The sequence below is a fragment of the Ceratotherium simum genome, chromosome 23, assembly GCF_057802395.1.
Source record: "Ceratotherium simum simum isolate JZ-2026a chromosome 23, ASM5780239v1, whole genome shotgun sequence".
Lineage (NCBI taxonomy): Eukaryota > Metazoa > Chordata > Mammalia > Perissodactyla > Rhinocerotidae > Ceratotherium > Ceratotherium simum.
The window spans coordinates 2,536,901-2,551,077 of record NC_141922.1 but is presented as its reverse complement, the minus strand read 5'-3'; the positions used below and the strand labels follow the sequence as shown (position 1 = coordinate 2,551,077).

Here is a 14,177-nt window from a genome sequence, read left to right as displayed (position 1 = left end):
CAGGCCCCTGCCTGGCCGGGTGCCATCCAGCAAGGTGCTCCACTTCTGGACCACAGGGCCCCGTCTCCACAGGGCCCCGTCCCTGCCCGCCTCCTGCAGCCACCACGGCCCGAGGAGCAAGACAGGCCCTCTCCTGTCAGCAGGCAGAAGGCACTCGGGGCCAGGACCAGGGCTGCTCCCAGGACATCCCTCGCCAGGGGACAGCCCTCACCACTGACATGCCAGGACGCCCTGGTCAAAAACCCCTCAGGGCAGCTCCGACACTTCCCCTCCCACACAGCGAGCGGAGGGCAGGAGCGGGAAGGCAGGCAGGTGGCGGATGGGCTGGTCTGCAGCTTCCGCCCCCTGCCCCTCTGCGCCCCCGCAGCCCCTCACTTCTCAGTTCACAGGGGTTCTTGGGCTGGGCCGGCAAACAGAGCCAAGGTCTCCAGGCCTCTGCTCATCCGAGAGCTTTGTCCCCAGCCGCCTGTGCCTGCCTAGGGGCAAGGGGACGACCTGTGAGGGCAAGGAGGCAGCTTCCCCATCAGACCACCATTTCCCAGGGGCAGAGACAGAGCCCCCAACACTGAGAGGCCCCTGAGGGCAGAGCCATGTCTGAGCCTCCCGGAGGGCGAGCTCACAGAGCAGCACCTGCCTGTCTCCCTCCAGGTCCCCATCTCCCTCCCAGAAGGCCCACCTCTGCAGGCCCACCGCCCCTCTCCTCCTAAAGCACACTCCCAGGACCCCGACGCTCCCTCACCAGCCCACTCTGCAAGAACGCAGGCTCTGGAGTGAAGGGGCCACTGCGCCGGCCCTGTCCCCCGAGCCCGAGCAGCCCCTCACTCACGGTCCTGCGGGGCCAGGCCTCATCCCTCGAGCCCACAGGGCCCTGACAGCCCTGGCCATCATGCAACATCCCTCCTGCCTCTGGCCCAGCCCTGCCACACTGCCCGCCGTCCTTGGGGAAGGGAAAGGCTAGTGGCGGTGAGGGTGCAGACAGGCCGGAATCCCTGCTGCAGCTCTGAGCTCCAGGCCTCCGCGACTGGGTCCCGCCCGCCGGCCCTCCCTCCTCAGCACTGGCATTTCTGTGGCCTTCCCTGTGACCCCCCAGACCCAGCATCCAGTGGAAGTACCTCGCTTCCTGGCCCTTGGGCCTCTGGGTGTGGCCGCCGGCCCCAGATGGCCTTCCCCATCCTTGCCCGCACAGGGGTCCTGCGGGCTGCTCTCTGGCGACAGACAGGGGAAATGGCGGATTCCATACTCGGTCCAACACTTAGTGCACTCTACAGACAGCAAGGGACAGTCATGGTTATGCCCAGCCTGCCCACAGAGCAGCTCAGGGTACTGCTGGCAGAGCAAGGTCCCCACGCAGGACAGCAGGCACCCCAGGCTCTCCAAGCATCCATGCGAGAAGTGCCACTTGGACCCACCTCCTCCAGGAAGCCCTCCCTGACTGCCACACTCTCCAGAATACACCCTTTTGCTGAAAGCCAGCAGGGAGTTCAGAACTTTAGATGTTCCAGCTCTTTCTCTGAACCATAGTTATTCTGAAAAGTGATCCAAAACCGGGATGAAACCCCCTAGAGCAGGGCTCTCAGGTGTGGCCCACAGACCAGGCCAGGCCTTTGACAAGTGCTACCGTCCACGACAATGACGTGCGAAATAGAGAATAAGGCTTTGGGAAGGTTTATGGCAATCTGAAATCTCCCAACACCAAGCATGGGTCATTCTATCATATTTATAAAAATACGGCTCCACAGCACACTGGAAGCACAAATAATAAACACCTGCTTTTCCCGACACTTAGGCAGAGCTGAGGAGCGACCATGCCGCGGGCACCTGCCCGGCCTCTCCCCATCTCCCTGGCTCCCCCACAGGCCCCAGGTGTGGGGTCAGGCACCCCAGGGAGGACCCCAATTTTCTCTTTGATCGTTTCAATTTATTCAAAAACAATTCCTGCACACGTTTCGCTGGAATGCGTCAATCCGAAGACGCACCTTTAAACATCCTAACATCCCTGAAGCCAAGCCGTGCCTCCCAATCCACGGCACCTTGAGTCAGCGGAGGCCGGGCGCCAGGCTGAGGCCACATGAGCCAGAGCCATGGGCCAGCCTCGTGACCATCTTCTCCCCAGGGGTCTCTGAAGGAGAGGGCAGCGTCCAGGAAGCATGCTCCAGGAGGCAACAGCTGACGTGACGCAGAAGCCCTTCTGACCACGTCGATGGCCACTAGGAGTTTTCCCCGGTGACACAGCCATCCCCAGGCCAGTCTCAGCACCGAGGTGCCAAAGCAGCAGCTCCTTCTCGGAACAGGCCTTGGTCTCGCATGTCCCCCAGAGAAGAGAGAGTGAGGGACGCCTGCTCAGCTCCCGCCCTGCGTCCCTCTGGGGGGTACACTGCACCCAGCATGACAGGGACGGAAGGACTGCCCCAAAGGCTCCCACCCGGACCCCACTTGGGGGTGAGAGAGGTCTCGAAAGGCCATCTCGTCCATCCTCCCGCCTCGGGGCAGCACCACCCCAAACCAACAGGCAGCCGATGGGCTCCCAGCACACAGACTCAGGAGAGAGCCTCGATCCCCTCGCCCCCGAGCCTGCACGCTCCCCGGAGCGGGGAGCACCGCTCCTCCTGCCCCAGCGCCCAGCTCAGGGGAGGACGGGAAGCAAGGGCAGGGCAGCAGGCCAGCTTATTTGGGGGCAGAGGTTCCCAAGGAACAGAGAACGGCAGCCGAGAAGGCTTCAGAGTCAGAACAAGAGACTCTCCACGGTGTCCGGAGAGGAGACGCAGCCCTGAGCAGTCCCAGAGTGAGAGGCCCTGGCTGAGGCCGCAGCCCCGCGCCCAGGCATCTCGTGGGGTCTGAGGCTCTGCCCGTGAGACTCCAGGATGGGCCCATCTCCCAAGAGGGCAGGGCCCCTCACTCCCCTCTTCCCAAAGGGCCTCCTCCCCAGGCGCCCGCACCAGGCTCCCCCGCAGGCAGACACCCCCGAGGCCCACAAAGCCCAGCCCAGCATCTGCTGCCCGAATGACGGCGTGTGGAGGACGACTGGGGTCAGCAGCTGCTCAGGGCCCTCAGAGCCCCTCCTCAGGGGGCAGGGAGACCACGGGCCCAGCTGGCAGCCCATGTTACCGCCCAATGACCTCGTCACGCTGGCATTCAGGCACCAGACGTCCAGGCCCTGCCCACCGCCCCTGGTTGCTCCACATGGTCCCCAGACACCATGGAGGACCCAGTCTGGTCTGCCCACCAGAATCTCATGAACCTTGAACTTGGGGTGGGGGGGACACAATTATTGTTTGTTTCTGATTATTAGACCACTACATATAATTACAGAAAAAAGTTTAAATGCAGACAATTGTAAGAAAACAATAACGATCATCTGCAACCACAGCATCCAGGAGTAAATACTGTCAACACTGGGGGTGGGGGTCTTGCAGAAGTAGAAGATCGTGGACATGGCTTTGCTTGGTTCATCTACCACACCTGTCGTCATGTCTGGACACGCACAGAGGTCGTCCCATGCTCTTTGACAACCAGTCCTAAACACTGCCTCACACTGCATCAGAGACCGGAGCTCACTCCCCTGTCTCCCCAAGCTGGGCAGTGACGGCATTTCTGCATTCTCTCTCATACACTGCCCTGCAGCGAACACCTCTGCCCACGTCTCTGATTATCTCCTAACAGTCCAAGAAGAGACCTGGCTGGGCCGGGAGAGGGAAGCCGGGGGTCCGGAAGCTGGGAGGAGGGTGCCCAAGCCCTCTCCTCCTGCGGGAGCCTGCCCTGCCGCAGCCTGGCAGTGGTGCTGCCTTGCTATTTTCACTTCCATCTCTCTGGGTACAAGTGAGGCTGAGAACTTCTCATACACAGTGAATCATCCATGTTTCCTATCTGTTCACAGATCTGGCCCATTTGTATGAAGACTTGTGGGTTTTCCTTCTATTTATGTCAGTTCTTTACATGTTAATAATCTTTTACTTGGCTTTTTGCTGCATCTGTGATGGATTTTACAATGAAGAGCCCACCGTAAGCTCTGCATAATTACCTGCAGAGTCACATGGACCCCACAGTGCTTGGCGCACAGCAGGCACCGAGTGACGGCAGCTGCTTCTGCACCACGGGGTCTCGCCTGGCCCCACCGTCCTGCCTGGGAGCCCACCCGGCTCCCCCTGCAGAGAGAAGGGTAAGGAACCAGAAGCACAGCCAGCGTCACAGAAGCAGCCCCGATCTCCACAACGGTCAACAACTGGGACAACGCAGACCCTTTTCCGACAGAGAGGCAATTACATCAGAAATCATTTTAAAAGACCATTAGGAAAAAATGCACACGTTTGGAAATGATGAAATACAATTCTAACGTTCTGGGTCAAAGAAGAAATCATAAGGGAAATACAAAAATATTTACAACTAAATAAGAATTAAAAATACTATATATTTTTAAATGTGTGATATTCAACTAAAACAGTGATTATTTGGACACAATCTTAAATGCTTTTATTAAAAAAGAATAAAAACTGAATATGAATGAGTAAACAGCAACTTAGGAGTCAGAAAAATACAGCAGCATCAACTCAAAGAAAGAAGGAAGAAAATAATAAAACCGTGAGCAGAAATCAATCACATTTAAAACCAGCACATAAGAGAAGGGATCAAGCAAGTCAAAAGCCAGTTCTTTGGAGAGGCTTATAAAATTGCCAAGGCTCTGTCAATATTGATCAAAACAGAAGAAAACAGGGAGGTACAAACAATATTAGGAATAAAAAGGGGATGTGATTCAGATACCGCCAAAGTTAATAAACAGCAGCCGCCGAAACAGCAGCTGCGTGCAGCCCTGACTGAGGGCGCTCAGCCCGAGGGCCTCACTCCGGCGACTCATCCCGCCGGCCCCACGCCCACTGGTCCTCTGCTCTCCACCGCTGTCAGGGGGCGGGCACAGCTAGCTAGCGGCAGAGAAGGTGGGGACGGCACCAAGGCCGCCGCTTTCCGAGCCGTGCCCTTAACCACACATGATGCTGCCCAGTGTGATACTTGCCAACAGGAGGCTACTTGCACCGTTCTATTCAATAAGTTTGAACATTTGGATGAAGCAGACACAGGCCCAGAAAAAGACAATTTCACAAAACTGACACAAGAAGAAATAGAGAGCCTGAGGAGTTTTTACAAGTGGAGAAATTATCTGGTAGTCAAAATGCTTTCCACAAAGAAAACACTGGGCCCAGATGGTTTTACAGCAAAATCCCAGAAACATTTAAGGAATATACAGCCCTATTCTTCCAAAACCTCACACAGACTATCATCACCATTTCCAGTCAAGTTCAGACTAGAGGTTCCACCAGCTCAGGAACGCAGGAAAAGGAAATAAAAGGTGAAAGCATTGCAAAAGAAGGGAAAAAAAAATGTCATTATCCACAAATGATACCGTTCATCTATACAGAAAACTCAAAATCCCACAAATTATTACATAATAAAAAGAGCTCAGCAAAATGGCAGCAGATAAAGTCAGTGGACAAAAGTCAATACATTGCAGAGGAAAAACCTGGTTTCTTCAAGAAATAAACTTCAAAGGAAAAAAAACCAAAAAGATAGAGGAGAATCTCGAGACCAGAAAAGACTCCAAAGGCCTGTCAATCAACTGCAGTATGTGGCTCTCAGCAGGACCTGCTTCAAACAACCAGCTGAGGACACACTGGGCATCTGTGAGCAACTGAAGATCTGCATGGGGGACACTGCTGCTACATGTTCGGTGTTGTTACGGAATTCAGCTACATAATTCATACATATGAGTCCCGCTCAGAGAGACACTGGAACATTAACATGAGATGTGCTGATGTCTGGGACTTCCCTCAAAATGACACAGGGCGGGGCGGGGGGGGGGCAGGCCCCAAGGGCACAGGTGAGGGTGGACTGGCCACGAGCAGATACCTGATGAAGCCAAGTATGCGCGCACGGGGGTTCATTACATCACTGTGTCTGCTTTTCTATGTTTGCAAGTTTCTACACTTAGAAAGTTAAAAAAAAAAGACATTTAAAAGTTAAATCTCTGGACTTTGTTTTTTAAAAAATCAACTGTGGGGGCCAGCCCGGTGGCATAATGATTAAGTTTGCACGCTCCACTTCGGCAGCCCGGGGTTCACAGGTTCAGATCCCAGGCGCAGACCTGCACACCACTCGTCAAGCCATGCTGTGGCAGTGACCCACATATAAAGGAGAGGAAGACTGGCACAAATGTTAGCTCAGGGCCAATCTTCCTCAGCGAAAAAAAAAAAAAAACACCAATTGTGTGTGCAAACACCAGCAACAACTATTTGGAACATGTAATATTCAGAATGGTACCACTTGGCAGCAAAAAATGTTTTTATTTTGTTAAAACTAATTTAATAAAAGATATATAAGATCTTTATGGAAAAAATCATAAAACTCTATTGAAAGACATTAAAGATGTTCTAATAAATAGAAAAACATACATGATCGTGGATTGGAAGACTGAGAATGATAACGATGCCAATTTCCACCACATTAACACAGTAGATGCAAAGCAATTCCAGCCAAAACTCCAAGTTTGACAAGGGATTCTAAAATCTATGTTCAACAACAAAAGTCCAAAGTTACCCAAGATATTTCTGAGGAAAGGTAAGTGGAGCAACTTGCCTTAAAAACATCAAAAATTACAATAATTCTAGGAAAATTAAGACGGATTTTTGCAGAGGAAGAGAAAATTGACCAAGAGAACCCCTCTGGAAACTTCATTTATCACAGAGCTGGCACTGCACATCTGTAGAAAGGGATGGGAGTTTCAATAAATAGTCCCAGGGGAATCTGTTATTCAAATAGAGAAAAATGAGATTAGGGTCCCACCCTCTCCACCCCACCGCACACCATAAACAAAATCAGTCCAGGTGATTAAAAGACAGAGTTTGAAAAACAAATCATATAAGCTTCAGAAGAAAGTAAAGGTAAAATCCTCATTATAGTGTGGTAGAATTTATTAAACTAAACAGAAGAACGTAAACCACAACAGAACGAGTGATAAACTCAGGGGCATCATAATGGTGAACTGCTGGTCCTCTGCAGGCGCCACGAGGCACAGCAAGCGCAAACCGGGGGAAGGTATGGCACGCCCGGCAACGGTTCCCCTCCACGACACGTGAGGAAAACTCACTTGTCAGGAAGAACAAGGCAACCCAAGAGGGAACGGCGAGTTAACCGGAGAAGAGACTCAAATGCCCAACCAACATACGAAACACGACGCGCCCCATCAGCCACCGGAGAAACGGAAATGGGGACCAGAGGGGCCCTCCATGCCCCAGACCGCGGCCGGCGCCCACGAGGATGGAGCAGAGGGCCAGCGCTCCAGACGGAGAGGGGTCACACAGCCACCAGCACCCCTGGGTGCACTGCCGTGCGAGGGCCCCAGACAGACGCCCTGACTGTCCTCGCACGGGCACTGGGTACAGATGCCACAGCGCTCACACAACCAGACGCCGTGGAGCAGGGACACGGAAGGGGACAGCTACGCGCGACATCACTGACTCAGGAGGAAAACTAGTGAGCTGAGGAGTAACACAATCACACGGCTCCGTTACACTGAGTTCCACGCCACGCACACTCGGCACGGTTCTGTCCTGGGATACAGACAGGAGGGTGACACCACAGAGAGACAAGGAGGCAAGGAAGGCACACTGCAGGGCGAGGAGGGGGTGGGACGGGGAGGGGTGCAGTGACCTGGGGGCTGCCATTGGTCCTTAAGCCGCGATATTTAAACTCTACACACAAACACGCACACAGTCTTGTATGTACCCGACATCCCAGAGAACATAGTCAATTACGCAGCTCACACCATCCCCTGCTGACACCCGTCTGATGGCTCCCCTTTGCACGGGGACAGGAGCACAGGTGACCAGGACCGCACAGCCACACTGGCCTGGCCCACCTGCCTGTCTACCCAGGCACGCTGTTTCTCAACAGGACAGGCCCATTCAGGACCCCGGGGCTGCCTCCTCCCCAGGTTGCATCCAAGTGGTCCTCCCTCACCACCTCGGCTGACAGACCCCAACCCTCCCGCCCGGTCAGTCCTACCCTCCATCCTCCCTCATGTCCTTCCTAGCACCCACGTGAGATGACTCCAGAACTTCTCCCTGATGGAGCAAGGGTGCCATTTTCCCCCACCGCACCCACAACACCTAGAGGCCACCTGGATAAACGTTCCAGGCAGGAAGGAGAGTGAGGCCGGAGTGGGAGACCAGACCAGCGTTCCCAGCTAAAATGAAGGACAAAGAGAGGGGGACGGGATGGGACTGGTCTAGAGGACAGTGTCCCACCACCAAGCACTGGGCCTGGCCCTGGGAGCGGTCAGCGGCAATGTGCCAAGTGATGAGGAGAGAGGCCGCGTGAAAGGCAGCCACAGGGATGACTATGTGGACTCATGCCTTCCCTGCTGCGGTCCTCACCCCAGCACCGATGACTCAGAGGCCGGCCGCCCGCCTGCCCACGTGCGTGCTGCTTCCCCTGTGCGAGGGGGGCTGCCAAGGAGCCAGCAACGGCCCCGCGCCCGGCCTGCTTCCGTGAACAGGCACCCCTGGGAACCAAAGCCCGGACAAGAGACAGGGAGAAGCTGCAAGGGAAGAAACTCGGGCCCACCCTGGGGAAAACCCCAGGGGACAGGGAGCCACCACCCAGCGGGGGCCCAAGGCTCTGGCAGCAGCTAGGGCAGGGCAAGTGCAGTCTGCAGACACAAGCAAAGACATCGGGGACCCCCATTCCATCCCCTTCCCCACTCCCAGACAGCTGCTCACGGAGGCTGCTCTGACCAGATGCTGGGGGCCAGAGGAGAGACCCGCAGGCAGAGACGTGGTCTAACGGGTCTCCCATCTGGAGCAGGGGCCGCCTTCCGGACGGAAGGGAGCACAGGGGAGGGGCAAGGCAGGTAGACAGCAGCACTCAGAGACCACAGGGCACACACGGGGTCAGCCTGCGGGCCTTACATACTCAGCGAAGTGAACAGAGCAGGGCTGTGCACTCAGAAATATCCGGAACGTAGCCCTGCTCGCCTGCACCAGCTGCATAGCCCCAGGACGTCATTTATCACCCCCACGGTCCTCAGTTTCCTCCTCCGCACGCTGTGAAAAATAACACCTGCTCCACACTGTCCTTAGAACACCAGACCAGATTATTCATCCACTTGGCCCCGCCAAGTGCCCCAAGCACCAGCAGACCAGCTCAGGGCCAGAACCACGGGGGACACCAGGTCTGCCCCCGCAGCAGGGCAGCCTCTCCTGGTCTGTTCTCTCCTGGTGTCGACTCAGCCCCACACCAACAGCCCTGACCCGGTCTGGGGCCAGCGTCACCCCTGGTCTCAGGTCACAAGCAGTACTGGTCAAAGGGACAGAACCCACCTACGGCCACCACACGACACAGCGGAGGCCCGCCCATTGCCATCCCCCTACCTCCCCTGCCCACACTGCCAGCCGCTGTCATTACCAAGGGGCTGATAGCCTTGTCTGGAGGGTCCCCCGAAAGGGCTGCGGCTCCCCAGGCCACCACTGCCAGCGATGGATCCATAGGACATCTTCTCACCGAAGGCAGGGCCACCGCCTTCCCACAGAGCTGGAAGAAACAAAAATCAGGGCAGGGAGGGAGGAGGGAGGGGTTAGCACTCAGATTCAGGGTGCACCCGGGCCCTGCCCACCCAGCCACGAGCCTGGGTCCCCGCATCCTCCCCCCAGGCAGCCTGGGGCACAGATCTCAGCTCAGCCAGGCTCCTCCCAGCCCCTTCCAGGTGCCATCTGGTGCCACTGGCCCGGCGTGGGGACACTGTGAAGGGTGCCTCCCTGCAGGGACCCCTCTCAAAAACCACAGTGGTCCCAACCGGAGCCCCAGCTCCCCTGCTCTCCCGTGAGCAAGCCCCCCCAGCTTCTGAGACCACCGGGTTCCTGCCACACGTACATTGGTACCCAGGGCACCACGGGAACCAAGCACTGCTCTGGGACCCACGGGCTCATGGCCGCTGCCCACCCTCTGTCTCCAGCTCTGTCCTCCTGAGCCACACAGGATAGTAGGAGGGCTGGGGGCTGGCTGCCTGGGCTGAACCCGCCTTGGCCACTTGCTACCTATGCCATTCGGGACAACCCACTGGCCCTCTCTGGGCCTCAGTTTTCTCATCTGCAAAAGGAGTATAATAGAGGGCCCTGCCCCTCAGAGCTGTGGAGAGAAGTAAACAGACACACACGAAGTCCTCAGAACAGGGGCAACAAACAGTAAGTCCTCAATACACAACTGGCTGTATGGGCTCCTGCGCACCATGCCGGCATCCCTGGGGTGGCTCAGCACCCTGCCCGCCCATCTGCTCCCCTGGGAACAGCAGCTCCAGGATGGCCGTGGGGCCTCTCCAGCCTGAAGACTGCCACCTGTGACCCTCCAGTGTCACTACAGCCCTTTCAGGGGACCCTCCAGACACACCCAGTGTTCTGAGTGACCGTGTGTCACATGGAGGGCCTGTGACCCGTGTGCATGCGGAGGCTTGTCCAGCATCTTTGTCTGGCCTGCCACATCCTAAGACGTTGGCACAGCTTACAGAGCGCCGTCCAGGCCAGGCTGGCTTCTCTGCACTTTACAGCCTGCTCAGCTCACCCACACAAAACCCCACACAGGAAGGTGGGACCGTGACCACATTGAGCATACAGGGGGCGAGAAGCAGGCCCACATTCCCAGGGTCGGGGGAGCCTCCGGGACCCTGCTCCCCGCAGCACAGGATGCCCAGCCTTGATCACTCCCGCCGTGCCTGTGCCATCGGCCGTCCAGGGCAGGGCAGCACCACGAGGCCATCTGGCCCTGGGGGCCCCAGACATCTCCGTCTCAGGACCCTTCTACAGCTAAGAACTAGGGAGGATCCCAAAGAACTTTGGTTTATGGGGATTATACCTATTGATATTTATTGTACCTAAAAATTAAAATGAAGTTTTTAAAAAATACTTATTCATTTTTAAATAACAATAGGAAGCCCATTACTTGTTAACATAAATAACATATCTTTATGAAAAATAACGACACTTTCCCAAACAAAACAACTCAGTGAGAATGGCGGGAGACTCTGACACGTGGTAAGTCTCCGGGCGGGCTGCAGAGACATGCTGGGTCCTCGGCCTGCCTCCAGCACAGCTGTTGCAACACACTGCTCTGGTTGGAGCAGGTAAAGGAATCTGGCCCCACACAGGGGTGGTTGGCAGAGGGAGGACATCGGGGACCCCTGGAAAGGACTCAGGGACCCCCAGGGGTCCTCAGAGCACAGCTGAGAATCCCTGTCAGAATCAGTTTTCTTTTCCATGGGTCCCTCAGGCCACATCCCAGATGCCTGCCCAAGTCGCCACTGGACCTCCCTCCACATCTGGACCTCCCTCCACCGTCTGGACCTCCCTCCACCGTCTGGGCCTCCCTCCACTGTCCCAACGCTCCTGAGGGGAGATGAGCAGGCGAGGGAAGGGTGAAAAGCCCGGTAGGGAGAGAGGAGGCAGGGGACACAGGATACAGGGCCCTACGCTGACCTGGAGGCGAGCGGTCTCGGCACAAGGAACACTCACTAGCGCCTGACAGGCCTGGTCCACATCTGGGGAGACAAGTGGTGTGGAAGAGGAGCCCAGGACCCACAGACAACCCAGCATGGAGGCAAGAGCACCACCCGAGGGGAAACCATGTAAGTAGTAAGGACGGGCTCTCACAGGCCAGCGGGCACGGCCCACGCTCCTCTCAGCGCGGGGCGCAGGTTCACTCATTCATCCTCACGACAACCTGAGGAAGCCCCACTGTGACCTCACTTCACAGACGAGGACACGGGCACAGAGAGGTGGGTGACTTGCCCAAGGACACACAGTGGGTAGCGGGCGGAGAAGGGTTTCGGATGGGGCAGTCCGGCTCCAGCGCCTGTGTCCTCACTGCGCTGCCCCTCCAAGGGACAAACCCACATAGCCCCTTGCTGCTGCCCCCGGAGAAAAGAGGTGTTGCTCCGAAACTGGAATAGGATGCTATCAAAAGACTTTTAGCGCTGAAGAGCACTGAGAAATTAAAACACAGGAGCAGAAACGAAGAGCTCAGTAGAAAGGGCAGGAGATGGAGCTGAAGAAGTCTCCCAGAGGGTAAAACACCAAGACAGAGAACACAGGAGTGACAACCACAGGATGGGCCCAGGAGCTCCCACATCTGAGTGACGGGACAGAGAAAACCAAGGGAGGGAGCTGTGAGAAACAGAAGGCAAGGGAAATACCCAGAACTGAGCACACTGAGACAGGCCCAGGAAACGCACAGCCAGGACAGGCCCGACCTGGCCCAGGGTCAGCCCCCCACGCCTGCAAGCCCTCAGGACACGGGACAAGGACAGTGCCAGACAAACATGTGCAGAATCAGAAACCACGATGGTCTGAGCGAGGGTGGCTCCAGCATGGAAGGAGAACTCTCTGGAATGAGGGTGCGGGAAGACACTTCCAGACATGGGGCTCAGAACAGTCCCCTCCTGCCCCTTTCCTTGGAGAGGCTCCAGGACATGCTCCATCCACGGGGGATGATCTAGGAAGGCAGGAGGAAGGTGAAGGATCTCCCAACAGGAATGGAGGGAGACCCAGGGCAGAAACTGTGCCCAGGCCAGGAGGGCAACCGGCTCACGGGGGCCAGCAGAAGGTTCCAGATGGACTTCCTCAGGAAGATAAAACGACAGGCTGTTGAGGTGAAGGAAGGTAAGACTGCGAAATCTGGAGGAGGCTTCGGGTTAAGTGGCTGAAAAGTCTGTAAAACACGACACAAGCAAAGGAAGACAACTAGAACTCCGGGGAAACAAGTCGGGCGGCAAACGAAGAACAACCCCATTCCCCAGGGCTCAGGCCTCTGCAGCCCACAGCAGGATGAGGAAAGTCCTCCCCATCCGAGAGCGTGAGACCACACAAAACTGAGGGGGAGGAGAAGGGTAGGTAGCACGTGCACATGTGCAAGGGTCGGGTGCGTGTGAGGTGTGCACATGCATGTTTGCATGCTCGAGAATGTGCACAATTTGTGTGTGTTCACACGTGTGTACACGAGGGGGTGAGAGTGAGAACACACGTGTGGACAGAGACTTCAATCCTCATCTTGCAAGTCAATAAATACTGTCTAAACATCGAAAAGAATCCTGACGTAGCGGTAGGAGCCTGCTGTTCAGAGAAGAGAGAAGCGCCCAGAGACCTGCTGGAGGAATGGGAAGTAGCTGGCTCTGGGGAGAGGGAGGAGGGGCCGCGAGGGGTGTTTGTTCTTAATCAACCATGGAGAACTCATTTACTCTCTAAACTTTATGCATGTATAATTTAAAATATTAAAGCTTAACTTGTAAAATTCCAAGCAAATCATCATCTACACAGATCAGTCTGGAAGCAGCGGCGGGCTGCGGGAGTTGGCCCTGAGCAGACGAGATCCAGGTGCCGGCTCCGCGCTCCCCGCATCTCTGGAAGGCGGCCCAGAGAACCACCCTCGTCGTCCCGGTGGCCATGCGGGCCCCAGGCCAGCGCAGGGACCCAGGAGGACTCGGCCCAGCCCCACAGATACGCCCCGAGCACCCAGTGCGCGCCGGGCGCTGTGTCCAACCAGACAAGGGGTGCCTGGCCCCAGCCTCAGGAACCTGAAAATTTAGTGGGAGTCAGCAGGAATACCCCGTGACAAGGGCTCTGGCGGGACTTGCAGAGACCTCAGGGGGCATGGCCAGACTGGGTGGGTCTGGCACCTCCCCAGAGGAAGCAGCTCCAGCGGGATCTGAACCAGGTGCAGGAAGGAACTGGCCAAGCCGCAGGTTGAAGGGAGAGAGGCAGGGAGGGGCAGCAAGGGCACAGAAGAGACCCATGGCCAAATGGAGGACATGACAGAGGCTGGTGGGCAGCACTAGGTGCCTCCCTGCCCAAGAGCCCACAGTGCACCCAGCCACAGGTGGGGCAGCTGGAAGGGACTGAGGAGCCCAGCCAACAGCACCTGTGAGGGCAAGGCAGGCCCACAGGCTGCCCTCTGCTCTGTCCAGGCAAGTGAAGGGTAATGAACAGTCAGTCTGTGAAGGCAGGAAGAGGCAAGATCCCCAGCCTGCCACCTCCTCTGACTGGCAAGCTCATTCCGCTGCGCCCTGGAACGTGTACCATGTACCACCTCTGTTTGCTCAGCGGACTGGGAGATGAAGGCCGTCCCACTGCCTGAGCCACAGAATCACC

At 56.5% G+C, this 14,177-nt stretch overlaps 1 protein-coding gene across 1 annotated transcript in view; it reads right to left on the bottom strand.

Moving 5' to 3' along the window:
• Positions 1-14,177, bottom strand: part of TSNARE1 (t-SNARE domain containing 1) — a 123,382-nt gene that overhangs the window by 73,198 nt on the left and 36,007 nt on the right. The window contains exons 2-3 of the mRNA XM_087447388.1: positions 9,451-9,576; positions 1,113-1,262 (exon numbers count right to left, since the gene is read on the bottom strand). Coding sequence (XP_087303514.1) covers positions 1,113-1,262; positions 9,451-9,538 — 238 coding nt within the window. The 5' untranslated portion in view covers positions 9,539-9,576. The remainder of the gene's footprint in view (positions 1-1,112; positions 1,263-9,450; positions 9,577-14,177) is intronic.